The 23582-nt window shown below is 48.8% G+C and overlaps 9 protein-coding genes across 9 annotated transcripts; 5 read left to right on the forward strand and 4 right to left on the reverse strand.

Annotated features, from left to right (window-relative positions):
• The first annotated feature begins 902 nt into the window (after window positions 1-902).
• On the forward strand, window positions 903-5966 carry ONS95_011190 (uncharacterized protein). The gene is made up of 8 exons (XM_058504790.1): window positions 903-965; window positions 1056-1249; window positions 1315-1897; window positions 1948-2180; window positions 2230-2332; window positions 2390-3113; window positions 3165-4261; window positions 4312-5966. Exons 2-8 carry the CDS (start codon window positions 1136-1138, stop codon window positions 4485-4487), a joined length of 3030 nt encoding a protein of 1009 aa, XP_058359346.1. The 5' UTR covers window positions 903-965; window positions 1056-1135; the 3' UTR covers window positions 4488-5966.
• Window positions 4580-5899, reverse strand: SHE9 (sensitivity to high expression protein she9; the record flags this gene model as incomplete). The annotated part of the gene is made up of 1 exon (XM_058504791.1): window positions 4580-5899. One exon carries the CDS (start codon window positions 5897-5899, stop codon window positions 4580-4582), a length of 1320 nt encoding a protein of 439 aa, XP_058359347.1.
• A 130-nt stretch (window positions 5967-6096) lies between the features above and the next one.
• ONS95_011192 (uncharacterized protein) lies at window positions 6097-7519 on the forward strand. Its single transcript, XM_058504792.1, has 4 exons — window positions 6097-6239; window positions 6419-6923; window positions 6984-7132; window positions 7236-7519. Exons 2-4 carry the CDS (start codon window positions 6442-6444, stop codon window positions 7394-7396), a joined length of 792 nt encoding a protein of 263 aa, XP_058359348.1. The 5' UTR covers window positions 6097-6239; window positions 6419-6441; the 3' UTR covers window positions 7397-7519.
• A 2-nt stretch (window positions 7520-7521) lies between these two features.
• Window positions 7522-11987, reverse strand: ONS95_011193 (uncharacterized protein). Its single transcript, XM_058504793.1, has 3 exons — window positions 10514-11987; window positions 10161-10461; window positions 7522-10110 (listed from the first exon to the last, which is right to left on the reverse strand). The coding sequence occupies exons 1-3, from the start codon at window positions 10852-10854 to the stop codon at window positions 8740-8742; spliced, it is 2013 nt and encodes a 670-aa protein (XP_058359349.1). The 5' UTR covers window positions 10855-11987; the 3' UTR covers window positions 7522-8739.
• Window positions 11988-14643: 2656 nt separating this feature from the next.
• Window positions 14644-15426, forward strand: ONS95_011194 (uncharacterized protein; the record flags this gene model as incomplete). Its single annotated transcript, XM_058504794.1, has 1 exon — window positions 14644-15426. One exon carries the CDS (start codon window positions 14644-14646, stop codon window positions 15424-15426), a length of 783 nt encoding a protein of 260 aa, XP_058359350.1.
• Window positions 15427-16439: 1013 nt separating this feature from the next.
• GUA1 (GMP synthase (glutamine-hydrolyzing)) lies at window positions 16440-18480 on the reverse strand. Its single transcript, XM_058504795.1, has 2 exons — window positions 18387-18480; window positions 16440-18336 (listed from the first exon to the last, which is right to left on the reverse strand). Exons 1-2 carry the CDS (start codon window positions 18455-18457, stop codon window positions 16776-16778), a joined length of 1632 nt encoding a protein of 543 aa, XP_058359351.1. The 5' UTR covers window positions 18458-18480; the 3' UTR covers window positions 16440-16775.
• A 310-nt stretch (window positions 18481-18790) lies between these two features.
• Window positions 18791-19567, forward strand: BCP1 (Mss4p nuclear export; the record flags this gene model as incomplete). Its single annotated transcript, XM_058504796.1, has 1 exon — window positions 18791-19567. One exon carries the CDS (start codon window positions 18791-18793, stop codon window positions 19565-19567), a length of 777 nt encoding a protein of 258 aa, XP_058359352.1.
• Window positions 19568-19588: 21 nt separating this feature from the next.
• Window positions 19589-20433, reverse strand: ARO7 (chorismate mutase aro7; the record flags this gene model as incomplete). The annotated part of the gene is made up of 2 exons (XM_058504797.1): window positions 19589-20303; window positions 20363-20433. The coding sequence occupies 2 exons, from the start codon at window positions 20431-20433 to the stop codon at window positions 19589-19591; spliced, it is 786 nt and encodes a 261-aa protein (XP_058359353.1).
• A 447-nt stretch (window positions 20434-20880) lies between these two features.
• Window positions 20881-23000, forward strand: MDV1 (Mitochondrial fission protein; the record flags this gene model as incomplete). The annotated part of the gene is made up of 4 exons (XM_058504798.1): window positions 20881-20940; window positions 20987-21587; window positions 21636-22669; window positions 22725-23000. The coding sequence occupies 4 exons, from the start codon at window positions 20881-20883 to the stop codon at window positions 22998-23000; spliced, it is 1971 nt and encodes a 656-aa protein (XP_058359354.1).
• Between the last annotated feature and the right edge of the window lie 582 nt (window positions 23001-23582).

Raw genomic sequence — 23582 nt, forward strand, 5'->3', positions numbered from 1 at the left:
ATGGAGTAGCTGGTGAATGGCATTCATATACGGACAAGTAGAGTGAATACTGTGTTTGGGTCTCTATTTGTACGTTTTGTTGGCGTTACTACAGTTCATTCTAACTTTCTCGTAATGAACGTGTGGTTAAAGTCTTCCGTATCTACTGTGATATGATGATGTGCCTCAATAGTGAGTATCCAAAAATATTATGGTATATGACGAAACAGAGACGATTTTGAGCTTTTAGCCCCTTTAAACTGGCCATCCTTCTGATTCTGGTTTCAAGTAAGTGGTTCCCACTACCTCACTCGTCTAGAAAGTCCATCATTTACGAGATGTAAATCAACTCCTCAATGTTTTCTCTACCTTTCCAACCCCTTTACTTTAGCGAGCTCGCTTACCGTTTCTTGAAACCAAATAGAGCTCATGGGAGAGGGGAGGGCCATAAATTAAATCGTCAAACGCAATCAAATCAAGCGAAGATAATCTTCAGAAATACCATCTGATGTTCCACACGAGAGTCCAAATTGGCATGACGTTGATGCAATCAATCCCTGATCCCACCTCGGGCGAATATAAATGTTATTCCGAGAAGATCTGATTGGCGCGCAAATATCAACTACAACTTCCCCGCGCTGAATGGTTGTCAACAGGGCTCGAATAGCGTCAAATTTGCATGACAATTCCGGCTGAATTGTACTTGCCTACCAAGTGCTTGTCTGGTCAACATCATTGCACCGAGAGATCGTCCGGGGGCGGGGATGCTCGGGGAAGGGAACAACTACCTAGTGCAGAAAGCCACCCGTTTACCCCGCGATTGCTTGAATTTCGCCGCACTAGGTATTACGGCATACGGCATACGGCACTACCGGACATCACACGTTATGTCTGTACCTGAACGAACTGCCAATTCAGGGCAAGATTGACAATAACTCCTCACTTTGTTCTGTCATCGGCCTCTCGTATCGCTGCATGTGCGTAAGGTATCTGAATCACATTTGTTGATGCCATAGCTTGCATGCATGGGATCACTCTTGATTTTTAAAATTTGCACAAGCGCCAATGAGTGTTAGAATGGCATGCATATAAGCCAGCCCAGTCCCTTTGCGATATCCAACATGCCCGTGCAAAGTTCCAAATCGGTTCTCTTACAATGAAGCTCCTTCGTACCATTACAGCTTTTGCCCTCGTGGCACAAGCTGCGGCTCTGTCAATCGGAGGGAAGAATATGAAAATTGAGAGAGACAGTGCTGGCCTCCAAGATATCGTAAGTACTCTCAAGCCTGCGTTTTACATGCATACATGCACAAACCCTGTGACTAAATGGACTAGGTCACATACGACGAACACTCCCTCAAGGTCTATGGTGAACGAATATTCGTGTTCAGTGGAGAATTCCATCCATTCCGACTACCAGTCCCTAGTCTCTGGCTCGATGTGTTCCAAAAAGTCAAAGCTTTGGGATTCAATTGCGTTTCATTCTACGTAGACTGGGCTCTTCTAGAAGGAAAGCCAGGGGTTTACACTGCTGAAGGAGTCTTCGCCTTCGAGCCATTCTTCGATGCCGCAAAAGAAGCGGGTATTTACCTCCTCGCTCGTCCAGGCCCGTATATCAACGCGGAAGTGTCTGGTGGTGGGTTCCCAGGCTGGTTGCAACGCATCAAAGGACAACTCAGAACCCGTGCTCCGGACTTCTTAGCTGCCACAGACACGTATATGGCGGGTATCGGCGCTGCTATCGCCAAAGCTCAGATCACGAATGGTGGTCCAGTCATCCTTGTGCAGCCCGAGAATGAATATACCAACGCCATTTCTGGCGTTACTGGAGGATTCCCAGATCCAGTCTATTTTGCTTATGTCAAGAAACAACTCCGAGATGCTGGGATTGTTGTGCCGCTGGTCAATAACGATGCTTGTAAGCTGTTATACTTTCAATACCCTTGGGTTTACCCTGACAATTCTTAGCGCCCAAAGGATATTTCGCGCCAGGGTACTCCATCGGAGGATCCACAGAGGGCAATGTTGATATCTATGGCCATGATAACTACCCACTGGGTTTTGACTGCGCTAATCCTCGTACCTGGCCTGCGGGTAGGTTGCCAACGAACTTCCATGCTCTGCACCAACAACAGAGCCCAAGTACGCCATACGCGCTCATTGAGTTCCAGGGCGGGTCGTTCGATCCCTGGGGTGGCCTGGTCAGTATCTCTAGCTGATTTCGTGAGGAGAAGTTACTAATGAGAGTAGGGTTTCGACCAATGCTCTGACCTGCTGAATATGGAGTTCGAAAGAGTCTTCTACAAGAATGACTTTGCATCTGGCGTTGCAATACTTAATCTGTACATGATCTGTCAGTTCTTCCTGTCTCTCTTGACCATGTACGGAGTTTGGTTACTGACATACATAGATGGTGGAACAAACTGGGGAAATCTTGGTCATCCTGGCGGATACACCTCTTACGATTACGGCGCGAACATTGGAGAGAATCGCGAGATCCATAGAGAAAAATACAGCGAGTTGAAGCTCCAAGGCAATCTCCTCAAAGTCTCACCTGCGTACCTCACTTCCAGGGTAGGGACTGGAACCACCGGAACCTATACTGATTCAAGTAGCATTTTCACTACGCCACTTTTCGGCAATGGCTCAGCAACAAACTTTTACATCATCAGGCATTCTGATTATCAGACTCTTAATTCTGCCACGTACAAGCTGACCGTCGCGACAAGCAAGGGAGCTTTGTCTATCCCACAACTTGGAGGGAGCTTGACTCTCAGTGGCAGAGACTCGAAATGGCACGTGACTGAGTACGATCTTGGCGGACTTACGCTACTGTACTCTTCGGCAGAGATCTTCACCTGGAAGAAATTCGGGGGAAAGACAGTCCTTGTTGTCTATGGTGGACCAGGAGAGCAACATGAACTTGCTGTTGTCTCTGGCAGCTCGGCGAAAATCGTTGAGGGTGCTGATGTTACCACTAAGAGCGTGAATGGCTCTGCTGTTCTCAACTGGAAGACTTCGCCGACTCGGCGTGTGGTTCAAATTGGAGCCCTTTTCGTCTACATCCTGGACAGAAACTCTGCTTACAACTACTGGGTTCCTGATTTCGTCCGAGACGATCAATGGGGAGCGTAGTAAGTCATTGTCCATTCCAATTTCGGTGCTTTTAAACTCATAAGTATTAGTTCTGCCAATATTGGCAACACAACCTCGGTCATTGTCCAAGCTGGCTATCTCGTCAGGAAAGTCTACATCAACAACAAGGCCCTTCACATCGACGGCGATCTTAACGCTACAGTCCCTATCAAAGTCCTTGGCGCACCTGCTGGCTTGAACTCTCTTCACTTCAACAGCGCAAAGCTGGATTACAAAGTCGACTCTGTTACTGGAGAGTGGTCATCTACTCTTCAGTACAACCAGCCCAAGGTCAATCTTCCAGATCTTTCATCTTTGAGCTGGAAATACCTTGATGATCTTCCTGAGGTTCAGTCAACGTATGATGATTCCGCCTGGACCAAAGCAGACCACACCACCTCAAACAACCCGTTCAAGTTGCAAACCCCTACATCACTATTCAGTAGCGACTACGGATACCACACCGGTGTGCTGCTCTACCGCGGCCACTTCGTCGCCACCGGAAGCGAAAGCACATTTTTGGTCCGCACCCAAGGAGGAAGCGCTTTTGGGTCCTCAGTCTGGCTGAACGCTACTTACCTCGGTTCTTGGCCAGGTATTGACAAAGCTTCAGAGAACAACAGCACCTACACACTTCCAAACCTTACCAAGGGAAAGACTTACGTCCTCACAATCGTCATCGATAACAATGGCTTGGATGAGAACTTTGTCGTTGGCCCTGACCAGATGAAAGCACCTCGTGGGATCCTGAGCTATAACCTCGCAGGCCACGATCAGAAGGATATCTCTTGGAAACTCACGGGTAATCTCGGTGGTGAGGACTACATTGACAAAACTCGTGGACCATTAAATGAAGGTGGTCTCTACGCCGAGAGGCAGGGCTTCACGCAGCCATATCCTCCCAATCGACAGTGGGCTGCTGGATCTCCGGTGACAGGAATTAGCACTGCTGGTGTAGCCTTCTACCAAGCGAGCTTCTCGCTTGATTTGCCAAACAACTACGACATACCGCTCAGCTTCAGCTTTGGGAACACGACCATCAATGGTGCCACTGCGAATTACAGAGCTCAACTTTGGATTAATGGGTATCAGTTTGGGAAATATGTGAACAATATTGGTCCACAATCTGAGTTCCCTGTGCCAGAGGGTAAGTAGCTCTTGAGATATTTGTAAAGTGTAGCTACTGACATTTGCCAGGCGTTTTGAACTACCACGGCCAGAACTGGCTTGCCATCGAGCTCTGGGCTCAACAAGCGTCTGGAGCTCACCTGTCGGACTTCGCCTTGAAATCTGGCACACCAGCCTGGACATCGAACGATCGTCCAGAGATGGTACCTCGACCTGCATACAGCAAGAGGCCAGGCGCATATTAAGCGAGAACAAAGAGAATAGTAATCTGAATGTCTAATATGACCGGGTATTCTTATTTTACAAATCTCCAAAACACAGATGTATATAATTCAGCCTAAGATGGCCGAATTAAGAGAGTGGCAATGATAGTAACGATCGCTGCTCCTGTAGCAGCACCTTCTAATGCAATCAGCGTAATATCCTGCTTTCGCATCTCTACCAACCTGTTACTAAACAAGTCTTGGAATGTGGCTTGGGCTTGGTAGGCCCAGCTTGAAGATCGTGCTCTGAGCTTCATGAGCTCGGTTGGTACGTGAATATCTTCTGGATCCACTGCAGCTTTCGCCTCTGGCTCCTGCTCGCCTTCTATGCAAGCTACTACCGCATTGACTGCTGGCTCTGAACTTTCTGTACCACTCTCTGCCTCTTCTTCCAGCTCTTGGATGCCGGCAGCTACCACGCTGTCCAAAGGCACATCTGCTACGTTTGCAGAATCATGACTTCTCGCCTGCGCAGCGAATTTCTCCTTCTCTAGTGCCTCTCTAACTTTCTCCTCAAAGCCGTGCACCAGCCTCCTCCTCCTCCATGGCTCAAAGCCAAACTGGAAGACCAAAAACAGTAACACGTTAACCCCCATCAGTCCCCATGTTCCCCACGTACTCATGCGCCGGATTTTATCACTCCAGATTTGCTCCTCATGGTACCTACTCAGGATACTACTGCTCAGCTTACTAGCAGCATGTTCTGCCTCCCTCTCCGAATCCGCCAGCTTGGTAGCAGACTCCTGCACCGCCTGCTCATTCGTGTGATCCATCCTATACAGTGCCGTGAACCTTTCCAAATCTGTCGGCGTCCAACTATCTTTTCTGGCTAACAGACCCGTTACTTCCCTCTGTGTGGCCGCCCGGTCCGCAACAGTGGTTTTGTAGGTGAGCCGTGATGAACGAACTGCTTCTTGTGCATCGGAGACACGCTTCTCGAGGAGTGTGATCCGCGACTTGAGGGCTTCGATACCCGAGTAGCCGGTCAGATCGTTGATACGTTGTGAGGCGATGAAAATATTGCCTTGCAGGTGGTCCATTAGGTGGGAGAAGCGTTTCGTGACTGCCAATCTACGACTTTCTTCTGCGGAGGGGAGGTCGGTGGGCTCATCTTCTGGAATAGGGCTTTTAGAAGCATTTTCTGGAGCCGAAGCTGTATCCGCTGTATCCAGAGAGGAAGCTGATGGTGTGTTGGATATCGGATTCGATTGCGAAGAGTTCGGTGGTGGTTTGGGAGAATCGGCAAAGTGCCGTACGTGTGTTCGGATTCTACATTGTAAACAGGTGGTTGGGCGCAGCGAGGACCGACTGGGAATTCGCAGCGATTGTCTGGTTGTTGAAGAGGCAATTGAGTCGAAGAAGAGCCTTGGGACGAATCGAGCCAGTGGCTGCATGGCCGGTGTCCCTTCTTCGAGTTGTGGTCGGGCAGGGAAAGGATGAGTGGTGTTGAACCTGGGCGAGCTTTTTTTGAGGTTGAAGCTCTGGCAATTCACGTTCCGACCCCCGAAAGCAACTCCAGGCCGCTTGTTCACCGCTAAGCCCCACTAAGGAGTCCACTACACTTCACCCCTCCATCGTATCCCACCCGTCTCTACTCAACCGTCTTTGATCTACACTCTCTATTTGGACTGAATTTTTTTTTTACATTGACAGATAGATCGTTGTCTTTCTCTTCATCCCATTTCATAAATTCATTGTTATCCTAGAGATTCCCCCTTTTGTCAAATTTAGAAGGTCAGTCACTTTGTCTCATCAGCTTCACTTGGGCTGGGCTTCGACGTCATCTGCAAGAAATATATTTCTGCCAGTACATGGCCCTCTGCGCCAAATACCCTATCTCCTTAGTCCTATAACAAAATACGTCCAGCTCTGAATACATATCCAGAGGATCAATCCAACAATAACATTTCCAGTTCCTACAATCAACAAACACACAATGGGCTCCACCACCATCCTCCCCGCCATGGCGACCTCCCCCAAATACATCTTCTTCACCGATTTCGACGGCACCATTACGCAGCGAGACTCCAATGACTTCCTCACAGACAACCTAGGCTACGGCCAGAAGCTCCGCAAGCAAGGCAACCAAGACGTGCTGCACGACCGTATGACCTTCCGCGCCTCGTTCCAAGAGATGATGGATTCCGTCAAGACGCCTTATGATCAATGCATCAAGACCCTTCTCGAGAATATCACATTGGATGTTGGGTTTAAAGAGTTCTTCGGGTGGGCGAGACAGAATAACATGCCAGTTGTGGTGCTGAGTAGTGGGATGGAGCCGATCATAAGGGCGCTCTTGACGCATCTGGTTGGCAGGGAGGCGGATGAGATTCAAATTGTTAGTAATGATGTTGCGCCGAGGGATGGGAAGAGCATAAATGAGGAGGGGGGGTGGCAGATTGTCTTCCATGATGAGAGGTGAGTGGCTTGCTCCTCGGAAGAGGGCTTGGTTGGGGCATGAAAATTGATATGGTGTAGTCATTTCGGACACGACAAATCCCTCGAAATCAGACCGTACGGCCAATTGCCTGATGGCGAACGCCCGGTAATGTTCTATGCCGGTGACGGAGTCTCAGATCTCTCCGCTGCAAAGGAAACGGATTTGCTCTTCGCGAAGAAGGGACATGGTTAGTCTCTAAATCCTTCCTGTCATCCCTTTTCATGCCCCAATGGAGGAAAGCATTCGACCCCGTAAACGAGACAACAAGCATTAACCATCTCCTCAAACAGATCTTATCACCTATTGCGTCCGTGAATCCGTCCCCTTCACCGTCTTCGAAGACTGGTCTACGATCCTATCCGACGTCAAGAAAGTCGTCGCAGGCGAGACGACCGTCCAAGAACTCTCCGCTTCGGGACTCGCCGAGTACACGAAAGCTGCGGCGAACTAGATCAAGATTTTTGTATAGAGTTTTTTAGGCTCGGTTGTTTATAGAATAGATCGTTCGTGGCTTTACACCACGTGTGTTGCATAGACAGATTGGATAGAACCAATAGATTGCATTGCATTGCCTTCCTTACATCGCCTGAGGTTCATGATTCTGGTAATTATTGAGCGCTGGAATCCCATAATTTAGAAATAGACGAGGAGAGTTTGGTACCGTGATCTACACAGAATGTGCGAGATCCACAGGTGGAAGTATCTTGACAATCCTGCTCGCGTAATGCTTAGATGACAGGGAATTAATTGCCACTGCCCCTGAACATGCGTCTGCTTCTCCAAGAAGAGATACCGTTGGAGAGTGCCTTGCCTTGATATATGTGCTATCAAAAGTAGACACTATCTGCCTGGGTCAACCATGTCCAGAAAAATAGGCGACGCTAAAGTCAACATGGTGAAGCGAAATTTCGTCTTCCAGTACGACACAAGCGAGAGGAAGAAAATACAAGCGAAACCGCAACACGTTTTCAATATTTGCATTCCTCTTATCCTGTCCTATCCTATCCTGTCAGGCAACCCTATCTATGAACTTCTACCGGAGTAACACACAAGGTAATAACATGTCTCTTTTCCTGCCCCCCCTCCCTCTATCGATTATCCACTCCCTCCAAACCTACATCTATCCACAATAGCATAATCCACCACACAATATAAACGTAGCCAATTCATCGTCTCAAAAAAGTGTGCCCATTCATTCAAGTTCCACCGCATCAACCAATCCAAACAAACTCAAAACAAGAAATGGGTATATAGAAAAAGAAAAGGGAGAAGAAAAAGGATATACTAGAGTAATAGTAGCAGGTACTCGCGACAAGTAGTACAGTGTCCAGTGAATCATCCAGTACTTAGGTATCAGACAAGGACGGTGGCGATCGATCTGTCGTGATGATGATATTAAACCGAAGGACCGTTATCTCAGACGGCTAATAAGCCGGAGTGCGTGTCGCTGATCGGTGGTATGATATGGAGTCATGCCAGTGTCGAAGCGGAAGACGCAAATGCTATGCAGAAGATAGGTCTAGGAATATAGTACGTGATAGGCGTGAGGGAGTGGAATGGATTTGTATCCGAAAAACATCAACGTGTTGAGGTGTTTGCCAAACGTTGATCGGCTGGTACCCGACATGTTATGTATGTAGTATGTGGTTTAGGTTGTGGTAGGCCAAGTCTGGAGGCGTAATGTGTGCTCATAAGAACAAGTCAGAAAAGCCGTGAGCCTCGAACGCCGAGTCCGGAACAGAATAACACCGTCGTGAAGCCATAGGAAAATCAGAAAGAGAAACGAGCATCGATTCATTGATTTAAGCCAGTAGGTGCGCTGGAACCGGTCTCTGTCGATCCATCGCCCTCTATCGTTTTCCTCCAGTGATCTGGTAGACAGACACATACCAAGGGGAATGCTTTGATCTCACCGCTTGCGGCTGGTGATTCGTCCCTCCGACCGGATGTGTTTGATACACCACTATCACGCTGAGCGTTCCTTTTCGCATCCCACTCGTCCGCTCGTTCATTGATCATGACACCAGTCGCCCAACCATCATCCCAGATACCTACCACTTTGAGCATGTCTCCTCGTTCCAGAGCAAACTCGTCGCTTGCTCTCGGTTGATATGCCCAAAGAGTTGCCACCTTGTCACCTGGATGAATTTCGTCTTGCGAATAGTAGTCCTTGAAGAATGGCAACTGCTCGGACTGTTGGCTGGCAACACCCTGGGGTGATGACATGTCTCCACCGCTTCCAGAAACTGGTGATTGGGGATCCTCCATGCCAAGAACAGAATTGCTCGATAATGATCCGGCCCGTCGTGAAGTTGGTGGTGGTCTCAATACACCACCACCTCCGTTTGAGTTAGATACTGGACTGTATTCATCTGAGGATGATTGGTCATGTCTTCTCCTTCCTGCTGCGTATCCAGCTGCGGCTCCAGCGGCTGCACCCCCAGCCCCAGCTGCTCCCAACTCTCCACGAGGGGGAGAGTCTCCTGAATGGCCTTCCAGGGCTGACATGCGTGCAATTCGTCCTCCAGGGAGAACTTCGTATCCCTCCGGCGTGGTAGTGCTTGCACCAACTGGATTGTAGGCCATTCCTGTAGTGTGTCCTCTCCTGGCTGGAGTTGGCTGGTTGAACACGCTGCCATTCTGACTCCCTCTGCGACGACGGAGACAAAGAATGAGCAGGAAGATTAGGCCTGCAAGGATGGCCGCTCCAACTATTGAACCAATGACGATTCCTGCAATAGCACCTCCAGACAGGCCATCGTTAGAACCAGATTCGGATGGTGCAGAGGTTGAGGTTGCAGGAGAACTGGCTGAGGAAGATGTTGCTGTGGCAGTAGGCAAGGTTGTTGCAAAGGTCATATAGCCGGTAATTGTTGGGAGTACAACTCCAGCACATACTTGCTCTGCCTTCGAATTATAACAGCATGTGTCGGTGCTGTTCTGTCCTCCCGATGAGCAGTATTGACACAATCCAATGGTGCTGTTACCGAATCCACAATTGTTGACCTCATTGGCTGCACCGTCGATGCAAGAACCGGTCAAAGATTCGGCAGGTAGAGCGCAATTAGTGAAGTCGGCTCGGATTTGAGTGTCTGCATTGGGGCCTGGGTTTGAACAGAGTTCGCTGTTGGCAATAATAATTGCCTCACTCTCTGCATTTTGGGCCTATTGACTGTTAGTGGTTGTAGTTGTATCAACACACATGTGAGACTTACACATGTGTTCGCGCAGACAGGCCGGGAGGCAACTGCAGAGAGTCCACACGGCGTTACGGAGTTCTGAATTATTGCATTACATATTACTGAGGTCGTGAATCGGGCATAAAGATCGGTGGTGTTTGTGAGATTAATGTTGCTACAGCCGAGAAGTGTCTGGTACCTGCATATTGCATTAGGCGTGTTGGGTGTGGATTTGCACGGGTGAGGAACATACTTCTGCTGGACGTAGCTTGTGGATAGATACGCGCTCAATTGCTCGTCGAATGTTGACGTGCTTGAGACGAATTGAAGGAATGGACTTTGGGACAATTGTCAGCAACGGTGGGAATTCAGACGAGTGCGATACATACAAAAATCCGACAAGAGTGCTGTCGGTCGAGATGGAGGCTGATTGGAACGCGGGACATTGCGTCGAGCCAGACAACGATATACAATTCTGAGCCATTGCGCCAGGCACCGCTGCCAGAGCTCCCAGGAGAATCGTCTTGGTGTTGAAGCCAGTTGATCGTTGTTTTCGTTTGCTGGGCCCTGTGCCCCGACCTTCTCTCGACGGCGCTGGCATTATGGGTCTTCCTCTTTGCGATTCTTCCAGCGACACCATTGACTCCTCCATTACATCGAACACTCCATTATTTGGCTGCGAGAGTTGGATGGTGCTATCGTTGCCTTTCTCCTCGATTCCCTCCCACATATTTCGGTCTCGCTGGTTGTGCGTCCCTGGTCACCACATCCACGCGCTTCCAATTGTCGGTCTCTGCGCTGGCCTTGTTGATCGTCAATATCTCCGCCTCGAACCGTAGCGTAAACAAAACTTCGGGTCCTTCCCTCAGCCTTTCCTAACCAAAAAAGCCCGGAGTGCACTCGATGGTGACGCTCTGGGAGACGAATTGAAGTGTAAACGAGTGACTTGGGGGGGTGGGGGGTTGGTGTGAAGGAGTGTCGTGGTCGGCGGTGGTGGTCGATAGTCGAGTCGTATCGAACGGACGCAGACTGGTTTGGGAGGAGATTGATTATTGCTTGGGCGGGCGGCGGGAGGTTCTCGGGGCAGGGCAGGTGCGGTGCGGTTGCGGTGCGGTGCAGTGCAGGGAAGTTGGAAGTCAGGGTACAGCAGAGACAAGACAGCGGACAGCGGACGCCAGCAGCACTGCAACAGTCGAGGAGGCTGGATCAGGCCGGGGTCTGGATGATTGCTGGGGAGGGCCTGTGGGCCCGTGCGCCAGTGGGCAGAGCACCAGGGCACCAGGGCACCAGGGCTGTTTGGCGGGCGAGCCGTCGCTGCTTTGGCTGAACACGAGCAAGAACCTGGCCTGAAGAGGGCAAGCTCAGTGCCGAAAGATGCTCGTTCAGGTGGTGCTTTGCTGTTCCTGGCCCGATGATGCGAAAAAGGCGCAGGCCCTTTTTTGTCTTTCTGTGCTTCTCTCCTCGTCTCCTCTTTTCTCCCTCCTCTCCTCTCCTCTCCTCTCCTCTCCTCTCAAACAAGTCTGAGCCGAGCTTTGCCCTCGATGCTTCACAAATTCCCACCACAGCACCCAGGGCGCCCGGTACGTCGATGCAGGGGATAGCCTGGTTTCCGATGCAGCGCAAGATTGCTACTGTACCGTACCGAGTAAATTTACCTTAGCTGCAAAGGCCAAGACCCGCCAGAACGAAGGTTTCGGGATCGCACCAGGAGGGCAGCTTGATTCGTCCGGGAAGCGTGCTGAGTGTAATTTTTAATCCTCTTCTGTTGTTGTTGTTGGCGGCATGCGAGATGATGCATACAGTAGCAGTCCGATGCAAGGCCCACATACACATACACATAAACTTCCAATTTTTCATTTCTCATTTCTCTTCAACCTCAATATTGCGAGCCTCTCCGTTCCACCGTGCAGTGCAGTGCAAGTAAATTTACTTCTGCAGGTAAGGTTACAGTATGCACCGCAATTGTTTGTCCATAATCTCGTATAAATCCGGATAATGGCGGACGAGATGCATAAGTCGCAGCATATGAGACCTTCGTTTCTCGCGCTTTTCGCTCACACGGCTGCTGTCCACCCGTTTTTCTGTATTTGTTTTCCTCCCGCCTCTCCTTGTCTCTCGCTATCCCCTGCTCCCGCGTGGTGTTGGATCCTGTCGGGACATTTCTCAACTTGCCATTGGTCTCACGTGGAATTGGCTGAGCTGCACGTTTTGGTCTCTTCTGTGACGTGCTGCCTCAAAAAGTCTAGCGTTGCAAGAGCTGCTGCTTATGGGAAATGAGTCGTGGAGTTTTGCTCGAGAGAGTGCAGAAACAGCTGCCAAACCCAGACGATATGCGGTAAGGTTGGAACCTAATTTATATTAGGTATCACCGCGCCAATCAGCCAATCAACCGACGAGAGAGGTGCTGACACTTGCTGTCATGGCTTGAGGTTAAGCAGTGAGGCTTGTGAACTGTTTGAACGGTTCCCTTCTTTCTGGATGCTGTGTGATGTTTGCATAATCGTCCGTCGGTTGCAGATGTCTATTGATCTATGTTTGGCATATTTATGCATCAAAGCTTCGCTCTGTCGTCGCCCCAAGTACCAACGTTTACCAGATTTGGTGTTGGTAAGTGATGTCCCACCACACCTGGTTCCTTCAACTCTTATTATGGACTTCAAGGAGTTTCCTCAGAACAGAACTTGTTGTGCTATGAAGCACTTCTTTTTTCAGGATACTGTGCCAACGGGTGACAGTAAGACGAAAAAAAATTACAAGTTCATCCCATGTCTGATGTCGACTTTTGAAGAGATTGTCCACCTTCCCAAGGGAATCCATTCCAGCTCAAACATATAAGACTTCAAATAACGAACATCATCTCTCAAGAGATGCCTAAGGTGGAGTAAGCTTCACACACAAACAATTCTTTTGCGCCTCATTGTTATGCCTACCACAAATCGTCAGATGGAAATTCGGTCAAGTTTCCATTCTTTATCATGGCATACAAACACAGCCATGCTCACGAGCCTCGCTAACATTCCCCTGATTCCTCCCAGCGACCAAGAGAGCCCCTATCATGCGTTGTTATGCCCTTTATGCTATTGCATGATTGCTCAATCCAGAGGCCTGTCAGTTCCGGCGTGCATTTTGTATGGCCTCTCGTTTTAGAAGTGCGGTCAAGCGAGCGACTTAGGATATCTTCCCCGCGTTCATCCAGGCACCGATGCAGGTCCCGAAACGAGAATAGCGAGACCGTCAAAAATAGCCTTTCAATGCTTCTTCTTTCCTTCTTCTCTTTTTATGTCAAGCAAAAAAATGCATAAACAAACTATCGAGATCGAGCCATGCTGATCCGTTCATCCCAACTTGCATTTTTCACCTCTAATCCTGTGCGTGTCGTCAACGAGAGACGCGTTCTTTTTGTGCTCGAGTGTTCCTGGCTGGACCAGGGTCTTCGGAGATGAGCATTCTACTAAGCAAGGGTTCACTTGGATCCTTCACCGGCGACCAGGCACACCCAGTCAATACTTCCCGTCTGATAAAAGTTTTGATTCGTTTGATCGCCGCGAGCCTCCGATTTCTACGATACGTGCGATATACCCCTCGTTGTTTTGACACTATTCAAGTCTGTACCAGACTCTTTCAAAGACGGCTTATCTTCAGATGTGTTTTATCAATGTGGACAAAGACTCGGGAACTTTTCGAGCTTTGATCACTGTTTGTGCGGAAATGCTCTCGATTTTCGTGTTTTTGTGAAACATTTGAGATTGGCCTTGAGGATCTGCGGAAACAGTTGCCCGCACGAAACGCACGGTCCTTATGTGAGATCTGAGCAATCAAACAAAACATACAGTCGATAGCGCGTAGGTGCGGGTTCGATTGGATGTTTGCGTCAGCAAGACAAGTGATATCCCAGGTTGTTGGGACGCTGGTTCCTGGAGTTGTGTAATGATGTTGCAATTTCGAGTGGTCGAGCGACTGGCCGTGGGATATTTTTATTGACTTTTCTCGCGTTTTTGTTTCTCCCAGCGGAGCGGCGATTGTATGGTCCTCCATATCCAATATTTGTGTTTCTTGTTGCTATCACCTCGCGAGCTGTCCTCATCATGCAGTCCTTCACAAAACTTTCGTCACGTCCATCATGAAATCTCCTGATTTCCTCCTCTGCCATATATACAGACAAATCTCAACCTCCCGCTTGATATTGCAGTTGCATTACGTGAATTGCCACGAGCCTATCTTGTCTCCTAAATATGCATCCCCATCGTTCACTACCCCCATCACACTGTAGCCAACATCTGCAAGTGCTAAATCTTCTAATCCCGAGCTATAGCATCCGCTTCATTTCATGCTCGTGTTGTTCTGTGCTCAAATACTTTAGCAAGCACAGAATTTGTGTGCCTATGCAGACGCAATTACAGTGAGTGAAGAACTAGAGGACGAAGACAACAACGTGCCCTTCCTTACACACCTCTCTGATAGTCTCAAAATCCACTTTTGGGGCGCTTCTTGGGATTATTAGGAGCTGGGTTTGCAATTCATGGTACTCATCACGAGGCCTGGAATACTTCTAGACTCACCTAAGGTGATGTTCGGGTGGGTGAAATGGCATACCATTGTTTGCTCAAGTGAACCATTGGCCTTGCACAGTACAACACACAGAATCGCCATACATTTAGGCGTCTTGCCAAGGATGCGAAGCGGCGACAACAATCATTATTATGTGCAGGTTTATGCACACTTTCATAGCTTCCAAATACCTGTCTGTCCTTCGTCAAACCTTCCCAGCAGCTGCTATCCTTTCACTTATCTCAAAATGAATCTCAGCAACATATATGACTCCTGGACTGGGGAGATCAGCATGACCTTTTGTATTGTCTGCTGTGGTGCTCTAGCAACTGTGCTCGTTTGCTGGGACGGCCACACCGCACCACAAGTCATACCGAGTTTCCCCCAACACGCTCGCATCTATCCTCGCTTCAGCAGCGAAGGTGTCTCTACTCATAGCTGCGGCCGCTGCAATAGATCATTGAATTTACAAGACAACAAATTGGGGAATGCTGCGTCTGCTATTGAACTATTCGATGATGCCAGTCGAGGCTCGATGGGAGCAATCACGCGGCTTCTCAGCGGCCGACGAGGACCGATCGTTGCTGGAATATGCACTCTCGTTATCATCACTTCGGTAGCTTTTGGGGCGTTTATTCAGCAGGCAATTTCGTACCCATTACAGCTCATTTCCAAGCCTTGTAATAAGGCTCAAATGCCGATTATCAGAGAATTTCACGAGCTTGTGACATCTTCCTTGGCCTCTCTCTCCTAAAACGGCGAAAAAAACGTTGCTGAGCTGTGCATTAGGCACTGGAATCGTGCCTGCAGTCACTCCTCAATGCCCAATTGGGAATTGCACCGGGAAACCGTACGCAACCTGAACTCTGTGTAGTGCCTGCACTGATGTCAGTAATTTCGTTGGCCAGCGCTACAGCTGTGACCTGGACGTCGGCGAGGATGGCATTCATGATATTCACGATGATTCTCCTCTCATATGTAGGTGCAGCTTGACGGACGGCGGAAATAGAGCCTGGGCCAGCACTTTTCGTAACTGCCCGTCATTGCAATCTGTGCGACTAGGATCGAATGAAACAACCTTGGGCTTTGCAAATAGGACATTTTCGAACATGCCATTTCCACTGTACGCGATGGAAGTGATATGGACCATCTGAGAATACAACAAACCACCCCAAGCTCTTGAGTGTGCCATCACCTTCTGTCTAAGCACCTATTCCCACCCTTGTCATTGACGGCCTCTTGAATTCAACACTGATATCGACCGAATACCCTCCCGTAACATTTGATTCTCAACTTGGCATTGGGACCTATCAGCTGGACGCGAGCTTCCTAGTGAAACTCATCAAAAGAGTGTCAGCAAGACATCGTGTCCGAAGTATTTTTGGAAAGAAATATGGACAAGATTCTCGGATTCTTTCTAGGGATTTGGGGTCCTGAGCCTAACTCCACGGTACCTGGCTCATTTTTCCATGTAGCTTGGTCTTTTCTGGGAATGGTCTTTGTTGCCCTGACAGTTTTCGAGAGGAGATCTCGGTTGTTGATAATTTGGAAAATATCGAGTGTGGCGCTGTCCTACCATGGTTTGGATGTTTTGCCTAGCGATGTTCGTTCAATGGATGTCGTCAGTGCTATGGAGAAGAGAGCTGATGGGACGGTTGTGAGGTTAGGGAGGGGCAGTTGATAGCAACTGGAGAATGCGCAGTGCTTAATTGACGAAAGGTTATACTGCGCCCGTAAGCCAGTAATTGAATTAACCTCTGCAACTCATGCTTGGATTTAGGCACCACATAACAGAGAGCGCAAGATGTGGACAGTTGAGTGGGTCATTGCCCGGTTACGGCTACAGCTGCCATAAACCTGCAGAACCTCGCCCACAACTTCGTACTTATTTTGTACACCGGAGTTTTAACGGCGACGTTTCCAATTCTACGATCTAACTAACAATCCAGCCTCCAGCCCGCTCACTCTGAACGCCAGAAATCAAAATCAGGGTATCCAAAACGCGAGAGACTTGCGTTTACAAGGCTTGGTACCTAAGCCAGGCTTTCTCGCTTATCTATGATTTACCTTTGAATCCCAAGAGCCAACCGCTTACTATTTATTCTATTCCATCTCAATGGTTCCAGGAGGCTTGCTGGTCAAGTCGTACTCGACACGGCAGACACCATCAACCTCATTGACAATTCGCGTGGATACCCGCTCCAAGAAGTCCCAATCAAAACGGAAGATATTCGCCGTCATGAAATCGGTGGTGCAGACCGCGCGAAGAGCAACAACTTGCTGGTGCACTCGCTTATCACCCATAACACCCACTGCCTTGACGGGCAAGAGAGCAGCAAAAGCCTGACTGATTTGATCATAGAGACCAGCCTTCCTGATCTCTTCGATGAAGATGTGATCAGCTTTGCGGGCAATGGCAACTTGCTCGCGGGTGACTTCACCAAGGACTCGGATGGCAATTCCTGGGCCGGGGAAGGGGTGGCGCATGACGAGGTCGTGTGGGATACCGAGCTGTCTTCCTAATTCGCGAACTTCATCTTTGAACAGTTCGCGTAGAGGCTCGATGAGCTTGAGGCCTTGACCATTCATCATGCGCTCTGGGAGACCGCCGACGTTGTGGTGGGTCTTGATGGTTTGAGAGGGGCCCTTGAAGGAGATGGATTCGATGACGTCTGGGTAGAGAGTGCCCTGCAAGAAGAACTTGATTGGACCAGCTTTTGGAGAGTTTTTGGCTGCTTCTTCGATTTTAAGAGCTTCGGCTTCGAAGACATCGATGAAGGTACCTCCAATGAATTTACGCTTGGCCTCTGGGTTGTCGTGGATACCCTTCAGGCCATCAAGGAACAGATCTGAGGCATCGACAACGGTGAGATTAATACCGAGGTGCTCGGTCAAAGTCTTCTTGACCTGCTCACACTCGTTGAGACGCATGCAACCATTGTCAACGAGAACAGCGTGGAAGCGATCTCCAATAGCCTCGTGCATAAGCTTGGCAGCGACGGTGGAGTCGACACCTCCGCTAACAGCACCGAGAACTTGCCCTTTCTCTCCGACCAAAGCTCTGATTCTTGCAATCTCTTTATCCACGAATGTAGCCATTGTCCAATTTTGCTTTGCGCCGCAAATTCCAACAGCAAAGTTCTCCAATAACTTGGTTCCTCGAGGTGTATGTGTAACTTCGGGGTGGAACTGGATGCCATAGATTGGTTTCGTTTCATGCGCAATACCCGCGTATGGGGAATTCTTGGTTGTCGCAATGATGTGGAACTGAGGAGGAAGTGCTCCCAGCTTGTCACCATGAGACATCCACACCTTCACATCGTCCTCCAAGTCCTTGAACAGCTTATCCACTCGCCCATCTTCTCTATTCGCTTTGACATCTGCGTGTCCATACTCTCTTTCCGTTCCGGCGATCACATTCTTCCCATGATGCCATGCTATCTCTTGTAATCCATAGCATATTCCGAGGATTGGAACTCCGAGTTCGAAAATCGCGGGGTCGACGTGGGGGGCATCTGCTTCGTAGACGGAGTACGGCCCTCCTGAAAGAATAATCCCTTTTGGTTTCCAGGAGAGATCTGCCAGCTTTTGAGTGCACGGGAGCATCTCAGAGTAGACATTAAGTTCTCGTAAACGACGGGTGATAAGATGAGTATACTGCGAACTGGAAGAACGTTAGAATAAGAAAAGTATGACCTGATGCAATTAGTTTACCCAAAATCAAGAGTGAGAATGGTATCGAAGAGCTTGTGAGGCTCATCTGGGAGTTCTCCGTTGGAAGCCATTTCTGCGAATTTTGTGGTTGTGACTCTGAATGTCCGAAAAAGGAGGGGGAAATTTGGAGGGGTTTAATTTAGGAATTTTCGATAGCGCACTAAGATAAGATCACATGGAGATAGCGCCGATATTGAAGAAATTATTCTGGCCATCCTGCTTCTGCTTCTTGACAGGCACCTTCAACAAAACAGCAAAGATGGTCAAAAAGAGGAATAGAGATCCAGAAGTTCTCCCAGAGGCACCTTCAGCACAAGGAGGTGATAATGATAGTGGCAGTGACGATGTAAGGTACCCCGCATATGATTTCCGCACCAACACTAACTCCTCCATAGGATGTGGATATGGTCAATGTTGAATTCGAATGGTTCAATTTCAAGCCAGAGGTCGACTTCCATGGTCTCAAAAGTCTTCTAAGACAGTTGCTTGATGTCGATTCTCAGCTGTTCGATCTTTCTGCTCTCGCCGACCTCATCCTGTCACAGCCTACGGTCGGATCAACTGTTAAGGTTGATGGAGATGAGACTGATGCATATGCATTTCTTACGATTCTCAATCTTCACGAGCATCGAGAGAAGAAGGTAATAAAAGACCTTATTGAGTACCTTGTTGAGAAGTCTAAGTCGAGCCCATCCTTGGCACCACTCGGTAGTCTTCTCACATCTTCCTGTCAAGTCGGTCTCGTTCTTGGTGAACGCTTGATAAACGTCCCTGCGGAGATTGCGCCGCCGATGTACACTATGCTCATCGACGAGATCGAAGCAGCTGTTGAGGACAGAGAGCCATACGAGTTTACCCACTACCTGATTCTATCCAAGACTTATAACGAGATTTCCTCGAGCTTAGATCAGGAGGATGCACCACGGACGAAGAAGAACAAAGCAGTCAAGGCTAGCCGAGAGGTGTTCTACTTCCACCCCGAGGACGAGGTACTTCAAAAGCATGCTTTGGTATCGGGCTCGTTTGAGTACACCAAGGATGAGGGTGAGGGCATGGCGGATAGCAAGCGGGCGTTCTCTGAAATGGGTATCAAGCCACAAGGATCGATAATTGTGATTGAGGCAAGCAAGTTTGAGGGAGCTTCAAAAGCGATCGGCGAGTATCTCAATGGTGGTCAATAATATACTGCCAGTGGCCTCCTCTCACTCCAGCCGCTGCATTAAGTACTCAACCTCCACTTCCTTGGTAAGTGGTATGACAAAGTCCTTGTACATCGCAACAACGGCGTCCACATTAATCTTTCCTTGTCCATCAGCACCTATACTGGGATCTGTGCCATACGTCCTAGCCTTCAGACCTAGCCGCTCCAGAACCTTTTTCTCCACGGCCTCATTTGTGATAGCAGCTCCAATTCCTTCGCGGTCTCCAGCTTGTATTAACTTTGTGAACTTTTCCTTCTCCGACTGGAACTTTGACTCTGCCACAAACTTGCCAAAATGAATTCGTCGTGACAGCGCCTGTAGGCAAGCGATATCGGCTGTCGCAGATGAACCGTAATTCTCCTCAGTCTCACCCCGATCTTCCCGGCCAAAATCAGCACAGGCTGCTGGGAGAAAATGCTCGATATAGCTCTGCTTTATTTTCTCGTTCACGTTGACATCGTTCTTGTGAAGTATCTTGGGATAGTGAAGAGGTTGTAGGATAGGCTTTTGTAGACTTTCTTTGAAGAAGGGGTATTCGTCTGGCGATTCGAATCTTCTGATTAGGGAGTCTAGCTTCTCTCGTTCGCGTAGTGTCCAATCGAGAAAGCTGAGGTCGCTGTTGGGAATCTTGAGGGCGCCGGGCTTATAGATTGTGCCATTGAAGGGGAACTGTACTCTCTCGATGAGATGAAATGTGATGGTATCTTCCAACCGACTGCCAAAGCCAAACAAATTAATTTTCTTCTGACCATGGGTAAAGTCTGTACCTCTTACATGAGCTGGAATCGAATATTGGAAAGATCCAAGGCCTTGGAGACATCGGAAAGGTCGATGGCAGTGTCCATATTTAGTTCAAGTGGGGTAGCAAAGCACTCTCAGAGCAACAGGTTTTGGAGCTGAGTGTTGGAAAAGGGCTGAAGGTTTACCAAGAGTTGATGTTGACCTTAGAGGAACGAGACAGCCCGGAGATAACAAGGCAATTAATTGTCGTCGTTTTGTCTGCTCACGGAGTATTTAGTAGAAGACAAGCAAACTCTCTGAGTTGGAAGTCAGAGCCCAGGGTCGCGCGGCCGCTTGCCGATATTCAGCCACTCGATGGCTTGACAGCTTCAACCTTGGAAGCCATCATCGAGGGAGAAAGAGCACGAGCACGAGCACGAGTACCTAGACCAACGAATATACTCAACTTCGGCCATCACCATTCTAACACGCCCTTTGGCTACCCAACTCTGCTCAGTGATCAGATAGCAACATACCGCGTATGTGCTGGCGCATAGCGTAGGACAGCACGCATGGCGAGCTCTAGCCGCAATGGCGCTTCAATGGATGGGGACGATGATGCCCTCATATCCGTGAGTTTTCCAGCCCTCAGTGACTCTATCTGCTAATATACGCCAGACGCGAGGTTTAGAAGCTTTCGGGAGGAAAGTAACCACGACAGCCGGACACCTGATGGGACCGTTAGACCCGACATCCTCTACCCACTACCAAAATGCAATGAGCGACTTACAGAAGCAATTGAGACGGCCGAATTTGCAGAGAAGTGTGTTCTCGTTTGCCAAAACATCGCCTACGGATCTCGTCCGCTCGAAGCTTTCGACCTCGGAGATCCAGTATCGCGCCCTGACATACTTACCTGACGAACTTCTGGCCAATATTCCTGATAACGATAATGCATACTCTTTGTTCCAAGGTTTCCAGGCCACATTGCCAGAGAGCAGTCCAGATGGCAAAAAGCACAAGAGGCGAATATCGAGAGGTAGAAAGCTGCTCGAGGATGATAAGTCCGACTCAGACAGTCCGCCATCTATTGCGAAGCTCAGAAAGGAACAGAACTCTCTTAATCATCGCCTCGAGATGATGGGAATTCGAAAGAATATGGCAAGTAGTGAGATAAGGGAGATAGATAACAAGATATCTAATCTCAATTATATGAGGAAGATAGTTTTGGATAGGTTGGCGGGGCTGGAGCAAGAAGAGGCCATGTTAGAACATGACAGTTAGTGGAAGCTCTTTTGTTTCCGGGACATTTACTCACTTTCAATAGTTTTGGACGTTGAAAACCGGTTAGACGACGCACAAGAACAATTAGACGATGCTGCAGCGTTCGCTGAAGCTGCAAAGTCAGAGGAGGACCAGGATCTGAATTTGGAAAATCCAAGTACGGATACTGAGTTCATGTCCGAGTCAATATATGAGAAACTTCCGGCGGAGAACACAACTCCTACCCGCGCAAAACGCCATAAAACCATAAGGCGAAAGTCGATGCCAATTCTACACGAGCACTTTGAGCCTGGGTCCAAGATTCGAGAGCTTCGTGCCCATAACGATTCAATAACAGCCTTGGACTTCGATGTCCCATTTGGTACCATGGTTACTTCTGCTCTAGATGATACCGTACGGGTGTGGGACCTGAACGCGGGACGCTGTATAGGACTATTGGAAGGACACACTGCATCTGTCAGAACTCTTCAAGTCGAGGACAACATTGTGGCAACAGGATCGATGGACGCAACTATTCGACTTTGGGACCTGAGCAAAGCACGTTACGATCCTCAAGACAACCGGATTAATAAGGATGGTGAAGATGATGAGGATCATTTGGCATTCGGTAATCCTGAGGACGAGGAACCTGAGCCACCCCCGGGAACCATGGGAGACTGTCCACTCTTCACTTTAGAGGCCCATGTTGATGAGATAACCGCGTTGCATTTCAAAGGAGACACTCTCATATCCGGGTCAGCTGACAAGACATTACGGCAGTGGGATCTTGAGAAGGGACGTTGTGTACAAACCCTGGACGTGATGTGGGCAGCAGCACAAGCCTCAGCAACTATGGGGTCTAGTGAGGGAGCATGGCGCCAGACTGGCAAAGTGCCTGATGGCTCAGCTGACTTTGTTGGAGCTGTCCAAGTTTTTGATGCTGCTCTGGCATGTGGAACAGCGGATGGCATGGTTCGCCTTTGGGACTTGCGGAGTGGACAGGTTCATCGAAGTTTGGTTGGCCACACGGGTCCTGTCACTTGTCTGCAATTCGATGATGTACATTTGATTACAGGTAGCTTAGATCGCAGCGTGAGAGTAAGCACCTATCTTTACGTCCAGAGTTTCGAATATGTGCTGACACAAGTTTTAGATTTGGGATCTCAGGACAGGAGCAATTTTCGATGCGTATGCATATGATGCGCCTATCACTAGCATGATGTTTGATAACCGCAGAATTGTAACAGCAGCAGGCGAAGACGTAGTTAAGGTGTACGATAAAAGCGATGGCCGCCACTGGGATTGTGGAGCAGGTGTGACTGCCGAGGAAGATGGAAAGACACCTGCAATTGTAGAAAAGGTTAGAATCAAGGATGGCTACTTAACCGAAGGGCGGAAGGACGGCATCGTGGGCATTTGGACATGTTAGATCGGTTTGGAATATATATAGGAAGCGAGGTCAGCGGGGGCCTGGCGGGGTAGCATGGTTTGTGGAGTTTGGGAGGCAGGTGGTGGCTGGGTGATGTCGTCGGATATCTTGTAGATATATTGTAACAAGCGGAGATACCACAAATATATCCAGTGCTCTCCACCCATTCAATATGCTTTTTTGGAGCCACGCAAACCTGCCAAATTGGAATTCCGCTTTGAATACTTGTGTCTCTCTTAAAATACATAGATTGATGGTCAAGGTCGTTCAGACTGTCTGTCCATATCGTGTAGGAGGAGTGTAGCTCATTACCATCCGAAGATATCAGGTGGATAGTCCTGGTCAAGAAGTTCGTGCTGAACTGTGGCTTAGCTCCTCATCATTTGTGGCTATGACTTCGCGGAGTCCTATTGAGGGTTGGCCGAGGCGAGATTACAGCAAGAGTTGGGTGTTCAAGAAGTGAAAAGTTGCAGCCCTGTCCAGGAGCACAATCGCTTGCATTTGTTAATTCTCAGCCTCAGCCAAATTTAACGTCTTTGGAAATTCTCCCTCGCTTACAGTATAGACAAAGAAAGGGAAACG

Source organism: Cadophora gregata (assembly GCF_030347475.1).
Source record: "Cadophora gregata isolate MNR1 chromosome Unknown scaffold_5, whole genome shotgun sequence".
NCBI lineage: Eukaryota > Fungi > Ascomycota > Leotiomycetes > Helotiales > Ploettnerulaceae > Cadophora > Cadophora gregata.